Below are 15,289 nucleotides of genomic sequence, written 5' to 3'. Positions count from 1 at the left end.
ACTCTGAGGCTAGAAAGGTGGAGTAATCCAACCCAGGGTGGCTCAGCATGCAGTAGCCTATTTGGTGCTAGAACTCAGATTCCCAGATTCCCAACCAGCAATGCTTCTGCTCAGTCCCAAACTGGTCTTGTACAGGCAAGTGTGGCTGGCAGAGTGGCCTAAAGTTCATAAACTGCCCCAGCACCAAGAGACAAGGTTGCTTCTCCGCTGGCTGTAAACGTTGCAGTTTTCTCATGCCCTAAATGATGGTGACATGAAGTAGGGTGAGAATCTCACTTCCAGCACTGCTGGTCCCAGCCCTCAGCCAGCATCATGGCTTCCTATTCAAGGGGTGCCAATCCCTTTGCCACCTGAGGGTTGAGAGGATGTGTTCTCCTCACTGGGCCAGCTTGAGGTCCCATAACTCTGCGAAGAGAATGGGTTCCCTTAGACAAACAGTTGGAAGCCAGCACATGCCCCAGGTGCATGCCCCTTGGTAGACCTGGACAGCCTCTCTGCACCAGGCTTGGGGGGTTCTACTGGTCAGAGCCCCACGAGACCTGCACTCTGCTCCCAGAAGTGCCCTTAACTTGCTGGGTGACCTTGGCTTTCTGACCTATGAGACAGAATTGGATCGGTTAAAACTCCAAAAGTGGAGTCGTCATTTGTTGGTTCTATATTCCTTAAACGCCTTCTCTGAGGCAGGCCTGGTGCTGGTGTGACCAAGGAGACCGAGATGAGTACATGTCCCCAGAAGCTCCTAGACTAGTGTGAAGGAGAGTAAACACCGCTGTATTGGGAAGGCCTGGTCTTCTTGAGAGGGACCTGGTCAGAGCCCTAGTTTTAACACCAACTAACCACCTGGCCTTGAATAGAACCTTCAACTCTCTGGGAAATCAGTTTCCTTCTTTCTGTAAAGTCGGGCTATGAGCACCTCTTCATAGGGGAGGGTAAAGATTGAGTGAACCATGATTAAGTGTGAGCGTGCAATGCCATCAAAGGCATCATTCCGTTATTGCCATTTAACCAGCAATGATTTTGTCATTCTGTGGTGGGCCAGGTTCACCTCCCTTCGCTGGTTTCCCCGGAAGGCCATAAAGATATAGCTAGAGTGGAGAAGGAAGACGAGAAGCGAGGGAAGCCGGAGGAGGACGCTCCTGCCTCTAAGAGAGGGGAGCCGGCGAGGATCAAAATCTTCGAAGGAGGGTAAGAATCATGTTTGCTTTGCAAGACCTGCTTCCCGTGGAGTAAGAGCTCCCGCCCAGCCAGCCAGCAGGCTGCGGGTGCTGCCATTCATGTTCAGAGGCTGTGAGCGTCTCAACCAGCACAGCAGGGCTGTGCTCACAGGTGCCCTGGCATTCCAGCTGTGCCTTCCAGCAGAAGCCACCTTTGTAAGACTCACAGGTCACCTCTGTTTAAGAACGCCGGGCTCCTTGGTGGGGGCTGGGGGGCACTGGGGTGTGCTGGAGTGCTCTGGGTCTTTCTCCAGCCCCTCGTTCCTCAGATGCTGGCCAGGTTTCTTGTTCCTGTGTTGGGGTTGATAGTGAGTTCCCCAGGCTGCCAGTTACCTTGGTGTATGTTCCCAGAAAGTCATCTCTGTCCTGCCTAAGCAGCCAGCTTGGCGTGCCTGGCATTCCACAGGGAACTCCAGCTCTGCCAACGAGGCTGTTTGCAGAGCCGATAGCACACTGCATGCACCAGCTGCAGTCTGTCTCCATTCTGACCCGCTGGGATCCAGGACTCATTGTTAAATGCTTAGAATAGGATCCCTGGTTTTTCACCTTTGGTGCCTGTCTTTGAATATCTAGTGATCTGAACATCTCAGAACTCACACTGTGGGGTCCTCTGGGCTTCAGGAGGGTACCTTGTCTCAGACTTGCTTTGTGGAGGTTTTGTGCGGGCTGTGTTCTATGTGACCACATGTTTGCTCCCTGGGATGTGGGCATCTGTAAGCAGGTTCCGTGGTGTCTGTCTCAGGGTCTTGTGTCTGTGTCTCCAGTGTGGTCAATGAAGCCCTCGTCCTTCCCAGTTCTGAGGGACAATAGCATGGAGGAAAACCCACCTCCTGAAGAGGACAGTCCCCGTGAACACCGGCCAACACGGGATGTCAGTGGGGCTTGCAATTCTCCAGCAGCTGGGGACACCTAACCCACAAGGTCAAAGTGGGAGGTGCCAGATTCTTCTGTGAGGCTGGGGAGATCACAGACCACCAAGGGGCACCCTCCAGTGGCACGAGTAGCAGGGACTCTCGAGAGACGTGGGGTGTTTAAATGACACTTGGGGAACTGGGTTGTCATAGTGTCAGGAAGGGGTCAGGGATGGCAAACACCCTGCAGTGGTAGGGACACCTCCCCGTAGAGGAGAAACATCCTGCGCAGGGTTCCTGTAGCTGCTCCATTGCACCAGACCAAAGCTTTTCCAAAATACTAACCCTCATTATGGCTGGGAACCGATGGATTTCCAATCCTGCTATTTGGTTAGAGCGCCCTCGTGTGTTTCTGCGTTCTCATATCACTGGGTCCAAGGATTGGTGCATCTGGTCATGGCAACACCGCGCCTTCCCTCTTGCTTCAAGGACTGTCTGTGGAGCCCCAGGGGGCTGATGTTAGCTGGTATGCTTGAAGGGGTTTGCTTCTGCCCTAAGAGGCAACCACCTCCAGAACGGTGATCTGGCTCCCCAAGGCGGCCCCTGCTGCCCTCTTCGCCTGGAAAGCCTGAGCTCCTGAGCTCCGGAAGGGCAGCTGGCAGGGGCCGCTCCCCTCCCTGGTGAGCCCGTAGCTCCAGCTACCTGCTGGAGTCTCTGCCACCTGTCTGCCTTCAGCTGAAAGGTGACAGGTTACTCCTGAGTCCCCTCTCCTCTCCCCAGAGCCTGGGCGTCGGTCCCCACTTCTCCCTCACCACCTGCAACCCTATTGCACTGTCCACCCAGGTTGTCGCTTGGTCCCACCTACTGTTTCAGAATCTCCCTCTCTTTCAAGGTCATCCCTGCCCCTGAGCAGTCCTCCCACTTACCTCTGTCCCACTCACACAAGCCTCTCCCCTCCCCAGCTCTGCTTCCTGATCTGTAAGATGGGATAATAACACCTGCGGATTATTGGAGGAGCCTGTTATACCACGTGAAGGTCATAGTTCACGGTGCTGAAGAACAGGCATCGGAGGGTTTGTCACTGTTCTATCCATCCTTTGTATCTCCCTCCAGGACAATCTCCGTCTGTTCTGTCGGCTTTGAAAGATGTCATCCTCACTCTCTCAATTTGTCACATGCAATGGGAGCACTTGGGGGTTATGTAGTACAGCCAGTCAGATCCTCCTGCCCCACCAGGCTCCTGCGGCACCTCCCGCCCCACTTCTCACAACCCCTCTACATCCGTGGTTCTGCCGGGGTTGCTAGTACAGCCCCAGGAGCGTTTGAAAATGTGGGGGTGAGAGTGTTTGGGGCTATCACATAACTGGAGGCACCTCTGGCATTTCCTGGATGGGGTCAAGGATGCGGCCATCCATACACCACCCGCAGAACCGCCTGTCCCACCCAAAATGCCCAGGGTGCCTCCCCCTCACCCAGAAACGCTGAATAAATCTGCCAGGCACAGCCACCTGGGCTCACCAAGGTTTTGGTTTACACTCATTTCTTCCTCTTTTCAACCTCTTTTTCTTAACACAGAAAGCATTTGTATCTCACACCATCTGTGTTTGACAAGGCTCTGCATTGGAGTTCTGTTCCTAGGAGTCACTAAGAGATCCAGGCCAACAGAGGCCGAGAGAGGAGAAAGGAGAAAATGGTGAACTGTGCATTGGCTCTTAAAGCTTCCACCCAGAAGCTTCTGCCTCCATTTCATTGGCCAGAGCAAGCCACATGGCCTCACTGACCGCGGGGAAGAGGGGGAAGTACTGTCCTACCACCTGTGTTTGGCAGACAGCACTGCCTACTCCAGTGGGCTTCATGTACATCTGTAACTTGGTGTTTTTACTCAGCAGTATTTTTGACATATATCCACGTTGATCCATATGCTCTAATTCAGAGCGATGAGTCAATAAGCCAGACAAGAAATGGAGGTTTTAAGAATCCAACATGAATAAGTCTATTATCACAGGTCAAGCTACTCACTAGTCTCCTGACTCATCGTGACCTTCAACCCAGCATTAATCAGGTAATCAATCCATCAAGGAAGAGCTACTTATTTAGTGCCTTCTGGGTGCTCTATGCCAGAAAATACCATGAGCCAAGAGGGTAAACCATGGTTCTGCCCTCCAGGTGCTTGGGGACTGGCTCAGACCCTGTGTCTGCCGGTGTTGAGATGCTCACAGCAGGCAGGGAGCTCTGGGGCTGGAGCAGCCAGGGAGGGCTTCCTGGAGGGAATGGGGCTAGGCCTGGAAGGGTGGGTACAACAGAGAAGGTAGAGAGGAAAGATAGGTTGGTCAGCAATCTAATGTAATGGAGATTCATGTGCCTGGTCAGTCAGACTGATTTCTCCTGCCTTGAGTGTTCTCCCTTGTTAATATCATCCATCTCCTTAGCTTCAAGCCTCCTCCCTGTGCCAAGGACACTAAATCTGGATCTCCAGCTAGGACCTCACTCCTGAACTATACTCTTGCTTCTGACGCCTCTAGGCACCTTTGCCTGGGAGACCCAGGACATCTCAAACTTAGTGTGTGCCGGCCAAGCCCACCAGTTGCCACCAACAGCGTCTCCTTCCAGGCTATTATCTCAGATTATGCGTCCACGTCTTCACACTCAAACCTTACTGCCATCTCAGACACCTTCTTCTCCCCTTAACCTCCCCCTTCCAATTAGTCCCCAAGTTCTGGTGTCCACACGGAGTGGTCTGTGGCTTGGATGCAGTGTCCCTCCGCTACCCTGTGTCACCGCTCTGCTCTCCCACTGGGTCCAAGGATTGGTGCATCTGGTCATGGCAACACCGCGCCTTCCCTCTTGCTTCAAGGACTGTCTGTGGAGCCCCAGGGGGCTGATGTTAGCTGGTATGCTTGAAGGGGTTTGCTTCTGCCCTAAGAGGCAACCACCTCCAGAACGGTGATCTGGCTCCCCAAGGCGGCCCCTGCTGCCCTGTTCGCCTGGAAAGCCTAAGCTCCTGAGCTCCGGAAGGGCAGCTGGCAGGGGCCGCTCCCCTCCCTGGTGAGCCCGTAGCTCCAGCTACCTGCTGGAGTCTCTGCCACCTGTCTGCCTTCAGCTGAAAGGTGACAGGTTACTCCTGAGTCCCCTCTCCTTGTTGGTGGCACTGAGTGTTCCTGATCATGACTCAGCTGTGTCACAACTCTTCACCCAGCACCTGTGCATTTGCCTTAGATGTCTGAGAAGGGCTCCTTTGTTAAGGAATGTTATTTTCATATATTCAAAGTTACGTTGTTCATTGACAGTAATACCTATATTGTTCTAACTCAAGTTCACTTGTTATAAGGAAAGCTAGGAGCTCAGCCCAAAGGGCTGGTGTGGAAGAGGAAGAGACTGGAATTAAAACCCAGCTGCCTGAAGTGGTCATCCAGGCCTGGCTGGGGCCAAGGCTGGTTAGGTCTGAAGGGAATGATGAGCACACATGGTGAGAGCCAGGGAGGCCAGGCCCAGCTGGCATGGGGACTCAGAAAGTTGGCCGTGGGAAGGGGCAGTGGATGGGGTGAGTTTAGAGGGGCAGCCCAGCCTCAGCTGGAACTGGAATACAAGGCAGGGGAACAGAAGCCCAGCTGTGGGCTGCACCAGTGAGGGTGGAGGAGGCTGGCTCACGAACAGGGGGTTGCCCAAAGCTGCCCCCAAACCCTTCAGGCCTTTAGCAGAAGGAGTCAATGCCAGACCTTGCCAAGTGCCAGACTCAGCTTACAAGCTGAAGAAAGGCCATCTGTGCTCCTGCTGGAGGGTCTTTGACCCCATCACTTCTCACCTACCCCAGTACATCACTCCAGCCATTGCCTCTCTTCTGACCTGTTCAGTTCCACATATGCAAACTTAAAGCTTCCCATCTTCAAACTGACTTTCACTAAAGGGCTTATATCACCCGATTTTTCTGCTTCCCTTTAAAGAAAAACTCCAGAAAGAGTTGGTCCTTGAACAGTGTAGTCAAAAGTGAGTGTATAACTTTTCACTCCTCAAAACTTTAACTACTAATAGCCTACTGTTGACTTACTGATAACAGTCAACTGACACGTATTTTGTATGTTGTATGTACTCTATATTATATTCTTACTATAGAATAAGCTAGAGAAAAAGATGTTTTTTCAAATTTTCACAAATCCCCCCAAAATGTTCTAATTTATTCTTGGAAAAAATCCACATATAAATGGACCTGCACAGTTCAAACCTGTGATGTTCAAGGGTCAACTGTATTTGCTCACCTCCATACCTTTCCCCCCCTCGCCTCGCAGTCCCTTTCCAGGTGGTCCTTTGGCCTCATCACACCCAGAAGCTGCTCTCATCAAGGTCAGCAGTGACTTCCACCCTGCAGAATTCTCTGGTCGTTCTCATTTCCATCCTTTCCTGACCAATTGACGGGATTTGACAGTTGATCCCTCCCCCGTCCTTGAAACACTGCCTACTTGGGTTTCAGGATACCAACTTTCTTGCTACCCTTCTTTCTTTGCTGGAAGCATTTTCTCATCATCTTTGGAATTTCTCATCATCTCCTGATCTCTAGGTATTAGGGCCCCCAGGGCTCAGCCCCTGGGCCTCCCCTTTCTCTGTCTAAATTCACTCCCTGGGTAACTCCATGTACCACCTCTAGGCTGATGACTCCCAGACTTGTATGTCTAGCAGGACGTCTCCTCGGGGCTCTGTGCCAGATCTTGAGGCATCTGTGTGCCGATCCACCCAGACGTCCAGTAAACTCATCCTTTGAACACACCAGATGCTAAAGAACCCCTGTGACTCAAAGGCTCCGGGTACATTTGTTAAAGAAATTATTTTAAAAGTTCACTTAACTCAGTATTGTTCCACTTGAAAGAGTTATATTTTTAACAGATGTGCTTATCTGTCTCATGTATTTTCATTTCTAATAGCTGAATTTATTTTTATTTAAGTCTAAGAGTTTATGCAGTGTGCTCAACACATGTCATTTTAGGATCTACTTATATTTTTAAAAGCACATGTGCATGTCTGTGTGTGTGTGTGTGTGTGTCTATATGAAATAGCTTGGAGAGAATAGTTTTAATTTTTAAAAATTTAAAGATTATTTTCATTTCTAATGATTTTTCACAAACTCATTTCTTTTTGTACTTTGACACCTAGAATATATTTTTCATCCTAAATGTCTAAATTTCTGCTCTGTCTAGCCCTATCTTACTGTGGGCTCCAGATTAAGGATAAAGTTGAATTATGTATTTGGTAATATTTGTTATTTCTGTATATTTATTGGGGAACAAATCAATTAAATTATGAATTAAATAAATACTGATAAATTGAATAGGTGTAAAGGACAAACCACTCTAAAAATCCAAAGTGAAACAGGTCAGGTAAACCACTCTAAAAATCCAAAGTGAAACAGAAAATGCATACTACTGAAGGGATGGTCATGCAAAGGTTACGAAATGTACAACATAGGTAGAGAAACTGTGTGCCTCACTACACCCTTGCTAAATGTCTCTTTAAAAGTCTTTTAAGTAGCCAAGAGAAAAAGAGGACTCCTTTGAAGGAGAGAAGCAAAACCACTTGTTCAAATTCTGCACAGGCAACTTCATCTTTGCAGATGTTCAGGCCCAGAACTGCTGTGTCTTAGATCCATTAGCAAATCTGGTGAACTCAACTTTTAAAATCATATCCAGAATCTGCCCATTTTTTCCCACCTCCTGGGTCAAGCCACTGTTCTATCATCTGGATTATCACAGTGTTCTATAATCTCCTGCTTCCACCCTTTCCCACTACAGTGTACCCTCGACTCAGCAACCAGTGTGATCCTGTTTAATGTCAACAAACCCCCTCGCTCCTGCTCTGCACCCTCCACAGCCTCATGTAGTCCCAGCTCCTCCCTGCCCTCAGCCTGCCCTCTACCCCTCACTCCCTGCACTCTAGCCAGCAAAGTCTTTGCTCTTTGTTAGACATGCTTCTGCCTCAGGGCCTTTGCACTTGCTGTGCCCTGTACCTGGAACACTTTCCAGAGTCTCATGGCTCTCTCTCTTCCTCTAGCCACCTTCAGTGAAGCATTCCCAGGCTATATCCCTAGCTCATACCTCTTCTGACATCTCTTATCCCCTTCCCTTCCCTGCATCCTATATTTACTGGTTTGATTCTGTCACCTCCACCAGACTGTAAGCTCTTTAAGAAGCAGAAATTGTTTTGTTCATGCTATATCCCCAGTACTGAAAAGAGTGGCATATAGACAGGCTCAAGAATATTCAGTAAATGAAGGAATCTCCCCTTAACATGGTCAGGATTAACTGAGACCTCAGGTGAGGGGGCACGTTCCTAAACTTAGCAGCTTTTGGAATCTGTGAGTAGGATCAAGTCTCTGGGTCTCAGGAAGGAGCAAAAGCACAGTTGGGGTTGAACCAGGCTGGGCAGGACCAACCCACCAAGCTGAAGTCAGACTTGGTCTGGGGAAAGTCAAGTCAAGTGACCTCAGCTAAAAGGTAAGTGTTTGGGTTTGGGAGGCAAGCTCATTTGCTTGCTGCCCTGCCCTGCAGACGTTAAAGGTAAAAATGAAACATGCATTGCCCAAGATGGGCTGGCTCATGGGCTGCCAGCTCCCAGAGCCATGCCTGCCCTGAACAGATCTCTTCTGCCCTGTAGGGGCTGCTCTTCTTCTGGGCAAGTCCAGGCTGCCAGGGTCCTGTCCTCTTCCTGAGGGAGACCCAGCATCTTTATCTCTTTAATTCTCAGACTCCTCCCTGGAAGTTGTGCGTGCCACTCTTGAGTGTGGCCCCAGTGGGGAGCTGGGGAGTGAACTGTCCAATCGCCATCACATGAACCCACCCTGGGTTTTGTTCTCTTTTTCTTTTATCCCAAATTCCTACTGTTCCATCTCTCCCAGGGAAGATGATCTGGACTTTGAGAAAGGGGTGATGCTTGTGGGGGCAGCAGGGAGGGCAGAATATTGCAGAGTCCAGGTGAGACATACAGCGGCTAAGACCAGATAGGGGATTCAGATATAGGGCTTCTATGAATTGAGTGTGGAGGGTGAGAAAGAGAAAGTTAGGATCAAGAATGACTGCAACATTTCTGGCTTGAATAACAGCTGAATGGATGGTAGAGCCATTCCCTGAGGTGGGCTGGGATGGGAGAGGAGAGTCAGAAAGAGGTTTGGGGAAGGGGAGATCAAAACTTGGCAGACATGTTAGTTTCAAGATGCCTATCATCCATCCATCCAAGTGTGCAGGGAGGCATTTAGCAAGTGGATATATGAGTCTGACATTCAGAGGCCGGGCCTGAGCTGGAAATAACACATTTGGGATATGAATTTGTCCATGCATAGATGTTATTTAAGTGAATGGGACTGTATAGGGTCACCTGGGAGATGGGGAAAAGAAAAAAGAAAGGGCATCAGGATTGAGCCTGGGCTCCATCAGCAGTTAGAGAGTAGGTAGAGACAAAGCTGCAAAGGAGTTTGAGAAGGAAAAGCCAGAGGTGTGGGAAGAGACCAAGCAGAGCGAGAAGCCTCAAAAGCCAAGAGCAGAGGGTGTTCAAGAAGGATAGCGTGGTCAGCCGTGCTGAGGGCTGCCCAGAGGCCCAGGAAGGGGAGGACATGCCAGTGTCCATGCAGTGTGGCCACATGAGGTCACTGATGACCTTGACGGGAGCTGTTTGGGTGGAGGTGGGATCCCAATGGCATGGGTTGAAATGAGAAGTGGAGGCGGCCCAGTGAAGATCTGTCCTAAGAGGCTGGCTAGGCAGGGAAGCAGAGGAAGTGGGGGGGAGACCTGGAGGGAGTGTGAGGCTGAGCAGGTGGGCGCTTACGCTGAGGCATCCTCGTGCTGCCAGGAAAGACTGACAGCAGGGACAGGTGGTGACGCCAGGGAGAAGGGGGTGGAATGCACAGAAGGTGTTGGCCGGGGCAGGGGCTGCAAACACTGATGGGAAGGGGACACTTCTCCCATAGTAACAGGAGGAAAGAGAGAGATGCTGGTTGCCACACAGGCAGAAATGGTGGGGAGCAGGCAGGGTTCCAGGAAGGGTTCTCTCAGCCCCAGTCCAGGCCACCTAAGGGTTCAAGGTCTCCACCAACAGTAGATTTGAGAATGGTGTTTTGAAAATGAGCAGCAAATTTCTGTACCAGGAAACCACGTAGACTCTTGGGAAAGTTGTTCCTTTGTCAATATTATCCCCCAGATAAACATATCAGATGTTGAATGCTTCAAATTAGGCGACTGTCTGTACTGGCCTAGCATCTTTCTTCTGATTTCTCAAAGGACTTCCCAGGGAACACTGGCTCCAAGCATTAGAGAAAGCTGATTACGTCACTATAACACCCAAGTCACAGACAGTAAAAAAAGAGAACGTGACAAGAAAAATGTAAAAGAAAAAAAGACTATTGATTGTGGGGCAGACTGAGTGTCTGAGTATGCTGGGGCCAGAGTTCCCGGAGGCCCTGAGGACTGTCAGGGAAGACCTAAATGCATCCTATTAAAATTTAAAGGAGAATCCATTTCTTAAGCAGGCACTGCCTCTGGTTCCAGTGGCGGTGGGGGGCTGGTGGGCTTAGGTAGCAGGGGCTTAGCCTGACCGGGAGAGAAGCAGGAGGCGAGGTCCCCACCACCACAGCAGCAAGTGGCCCCTGACGGCCGCAGACTCAGCATCCACTGGGCCTGCACTGCACCTGCCTGAGTCCTGGCCTCCTTCCTGTCCCGGGGAAGGAGGCGGGCCCCCTGGAGGAAGCGGGCTTCTCCCTATCTCTCCTGTGGGTGACACAGCATCTGAGAGAACAGTGGCATGCACTCTCTCTCTTTCAGTTCTTATTTTTTATCAAAGTCACACGTACACGGAGTTTAAAGGGCCAGATAGTTCCATACATTTCTTTCTGGAAACAGTAGCACCCTTTCCCCCACATTCGACCCCCAGTGTCCCCAGAAGCAGTAACTTGTACCCTTTCTAGCTGATTATCTTGGCTGACTTCCATAGCTCTAAAAAAATGTGCCTGAGTTGCCACCACTGGGCTTTTCAGGCGGGCATAAGCTAGGAACTCAAGCACCTTCCTGCAATCCACACAGCCCCTCCTCCCCCTAGCATCATCCATAGGGTGGTACCGTATGTAAGTCACAGCCAAGTCAGATAATGAATGGTGGTTGCATTTTCTTTCCCGAATAATTTTTCTATTTTCTCTGTGGATAAAAGTGTGATGTGTGTGTGTGTGTTTTAACTTCACTTAATTTCTACATAATTATTACTAATGCAATCCCCAAATTCCCCCCTCACCAAATCTCCCCTCAAGACATTCAGCTGCATCCAGGACTCTGTAAGTACCATCGTGCTAACCCAGGCCCCCCCGAGTCATTAGGCGGGCTCCATGCTGCCTGGGTGGCTCCCTCTGCCCAGCGCACAGCTGCCATGCTGGGGTCTCCCTTAACCCGCACCCTGGAGATTCTCCAGAAAGTCTAGAAAGTCTTTGGGTTTTTGACCAAGACAGAATCAGATTCTAGCCCTACCTCCAGCAATTACTGGCCAGTCCTTAAAATAGAGACAATGGCATCTACTTTACAGGCTTCCTGTAAGAACTGAATAATAGCAAGATGGGGTTTCCTACCCCGGGCCTGGCATACAGGAAGTGCTCAGCAAAGCTGCCACCTCCTTCCTGGCTTCCCTCCTCCTTCAGTGTCCTCCCCCATCCCCTCCACCAGCATGATGCTGATCTTCTGCGCCTGGGTGCCCTTCCTGCCCGGCAGTAGAGAGCCACTGAGGGTCATAAGCCAGTGTGTGTCTTTGATGGCCGTGTGTGGACAGCACGGCAGAAGGGAGAGAATTGGGGGAAAGCTCCAATTCTGTGACTGGTTAACCATGGACAACATACGTGAAAACAAAAGGGAAAAGTGACACATGGGTGGTTGGCCAGAGAAAATATCTGCCTGGGATTGTGCATGGGTCACCTGAATTTTATTAGCTGCAAATCATAGGAACCCTTTACCTTTTCCATCTTTGGGCTTTGTTCGAAATGAGACTCCTACAGGGAGGGAGGTAATGTGGTGTGAGCCCTGGAGCTGGGGACTTTGCGTGAGTCGTGTTTCGCCTCTGGATGTCCGTTCCTGTACTTGTAATGGGAAGAGATGGGAAAGGGCTTGATCTTGGAGTCCAGGGCTGGGGTCTGAGTCCTGGCTCCACCATCACGAGCTTGGAGAATTGGGCAGTGCCTGTGCGCTTTGTGAACCTCGGCTTCTCAGCCCCAGATGGATATTGCCATGTGGTTGGGGTGAACCATCTCTGGCCATCGTGATGTGATGTGTAGGATCTTTCCAGCTCTTGGCAGCCAGGGAGCTATTTCAGCTCTGCATTTAATACTGGAAAATGTTGCTCAGAGACTGTCTGCAGGGAGAGGCCTGGGCAAGGGGGCTAGGCAGGCTATTGCGAGCCATTGTCTCTCCCTAAGGAGAGGCTGACTTTTTCTAATGATCGGAGAATCTAATCCCAGCTCATCTGCAGGTGCCCCTTCCTAGACAGGAGCCTTTGGCAGGATGCCCCAGCCTGAGATGAGAGAAACGCTGAGAAGAACTTCCTTTTGGGGCAGAGATGGGGACTGGGTATTGCTAGACTGCACACACACGGGAGGCAGGCAAAGGACATGCCACATCTCTAGAGAGTCCTCAGGCCCCACAGCTTAGAAAAATGAGGAGAAAGTTTCTCCTCCCCATGATCTGGAGTCTCCAGGAGAGAGGAGGGGTCCCAGCTGTGCTCTGTTCCTTCTCAAGCATCAGCAGCTCCCGTTGTCCACAGGGTGAAGGCCCAGCCCCAGGGGACACTGACACCCTACAGCCAGCCATATCCTGCTGCCCTGCGCTCACCCACCTCGCTGCCTTCAGTCACGCTCGTTGCTCCTGGGGTGCCCTTCTCCGCTCCGAGGGCCAGACGTGTGAGACCTTGCCCAGAGCCCGGCATGGTCCACCCCTCCCTGTTGTCAGTCAGAGGGAATGAGGGGCGTCCATCACCCCTACCTACCCTCAGAACAGACCCCTGCCTGATGACAGGGGCATGGCTTTGGCATCAGCCAGAGCCGGGTTCAAATCCAGACCCTGCCATTGATTAGAAAGTCACTTATCTTCTCTATGGCTCAGTCTTCTCATTTGGAATATGAGAAGAGTAGTAGCATCTATTTACCAGAGTTGTTCAAAACTAAAGGAAATGATGTTTGTGTGGTGCCTGGCACATACTAAGTTGACCTCTTGTTCTGCCATGAATTATTCATATTTACTTAAGTGATTGCCTCTTGAAGTAAAAGGTAAATTTCTGCTATCTCCCCACTTCTATAAGCATTTTGTGGTGGAGTGTAAACTCTGAAGCCAAATTGGCTGAGTAGGGATCCTGAATCTCTTAGGATGACTGCCTGATCTTAAGTTGTGTAACTCCTCTGTGCCTCAGTTTCCCCATCTGTAAGATGGAGACAATAGTAGTAATACATGTCAAAGAGCTTGCATGAGGTTTAAGTCAGATACTACATGTAAAGCGCTTACAGTGTGGCACATAAGTGTCCATGTTACCATGAAGGGATTGCTAGAAATCATCTGATCCAAATTCCTCACTTGCCAATGAGGACACCTTGGTCCAGGGAGGCATTAACACAGCATGTTAATGATGGAAGCCCGCATCTTGAGCCCCACTCAAAACACGCCATCAGGAGGGAGGGAGGAAGGACTCGCGATAAGGTGAGTGAGTGTAGGAGGACGTGTGTTGTCTCGCTGTGGCTGGGCCGACCACAGGGAGGTGGTGGTGCAGTAGTTACCAGGCTGAAGACCTAAAGTGCCTTCAGTTCAGGAGCTATGATTCACCCCAGAGGACTCCTTTGGTTTTGATAACGTAGGGTGGCCTGGTTGGGGGGCCACAAGCCAAGCCAGTTGAGGAGGGCACCTTCTCAGGGGGCAGACTGTGCATGGGGAGTTAGAGCCTGAGCAGGCAGGGGCGCCTGGCCTGGCCTCGGATAGAAGGGACGCACGCTGACGGAGTGAAGAGTGTTGGGACATGGGCTTGGCAACTTGCTCTTAAATGGTTCAAGAAAAAAGAACTCTTTTCACTCTACTTACAATTTCTCTGTATGTTTTTGATTGTTTCAAAATGAAAACTTAAAAAAGAGAATGAGTTTGGCTCAGAAAAAGGATGACTGGGGAAGCCAAGAATCGAAGAAAGGGTTTAAAAGGGACAGAGGCTGTCAAGGGCCGCCAGGCACACTTTGAACAGGTGGATTTGGCCATGGCCAAGAGAAGGAGTTAAAGGCATCAGCCCAAAGGGGGCAGGGGGCCTGAACTCCAAGCAGAATTTTGGATCTGTGCTGCAGACAGGTGGCAACTGTCACCATGGTGACAGACCAAAAGACAACTCAGATGGTGGGAGGGCTGGGGGAGGTGTGTCCTGAGGCACAGCAGCCAGCAGAAGACAGACTGGGCTGGAGCAGGGCAGCAGGGGGCAGGTGTGCCAGGCAGGTGGGTTCCCGGGAACATGGTGGCAGCAGACAGAGGCCGACTCCAGAGACAAAATGAGCCTCAGGCAGCCAGGGAGAAGCCAGGCGTGAGCCAGGCCTTACAACCTACTGGCCAGTACAGCTGGTAGACGGGGCCAGAGGGCAGCCAACCAGGGGCCCGGCTTCCAGGGACTAAAGCCAGGAGAAGGCAGGGCACCTCTCCAGCGAAGGTGGCAAGGAGTGGAGGCAGCTGGCAGGGGCCCGGAGGACGAGGGGCGTGTGTCCACAGTCCATGCTGTTCAGCCTGGGGCAGGATCTTTAGGGACCAGGGAGGAAAGTGTGTTCTCCCAGTGGGGGCCAGGTTGGGTGCAGGCTGATTCAGAAGGGAAGGGAAGCCATCCCCTAGCAAAGAGAAGGAGACCACTTCCTGCAGACTTGCAAAACATCAGCACATCTAGCATCTGGGCTGCCTCACATCCATCTCCAAAGCTCCTGGGACTAGTTAGGTTGTCAGCTCAGGACCCGACCCTAAGAAAATGGATGATTTTTCCTGAGCGTTGGATCCTACTAGTGTGGTACTCTGTTGACTGATTTTTCACCATCACAGTGCGGGATAAGGCCCTCCCAATGAGGAGGGAAGCTGGGGGCTAGCTTGCGTCCTTCTCCATGGCCAGCGGTGGGGAGCGAGGAACTCTGGGAGGCAGAGAGGGAGGAGGCAGCTTGAATGGTTCTGCTCCGGGGGACCAGTTTCCCCCAGGGAGCCAGCTGGCTGAGCAGTGACC

The 15,289-nt window shown here is 51.1% G+C and overlaps 1 protein-coding gene across 11 annotated transcripts in view; it reads left to right on the top strand.

Moving 5' to 3' along the window:
* Window positions 1-15,289, top strand: part of HIVEP3 (HIVEP zinc finger 3) — a 474,019-nt gene that overhangs the window by 422,706 nt on the left and 36,024 nt on the right. For all 11 annotated transcript variants that reach the window (XM_073233752.1, XM_073233748.1, XM_073233749.1 and 8 more), the window contains one exon: window positions 1,040-1,185. In XM_073233752.1, coding sequence (XP_073089853.1) covers window positions 1,040-1,185 — 146 coding nt within the window. The remainder of the gene's footprint in view (window positions 1-1,039; window positions 1,186-15,289) is intronic.

Source organism: Manis javanica, chromosome 4 (genome assembly GCF_040802235.1).
Source record: "Manis javanica isolate MJ-LG chromosome 4, MJ_LKY, whole genome shotgun sequence".
NCBI classification, from domain to species: Eukaryota; Metazoa; Chordata; class Mammalia; order Pholidota; family Manidae; genus Manis; species Manis javanica.
The sequence above is the reverse complement of the archived record's forward strand: the minus strand, read 5'-3'. Positions and strand labels throughout refer to the sequence as shown.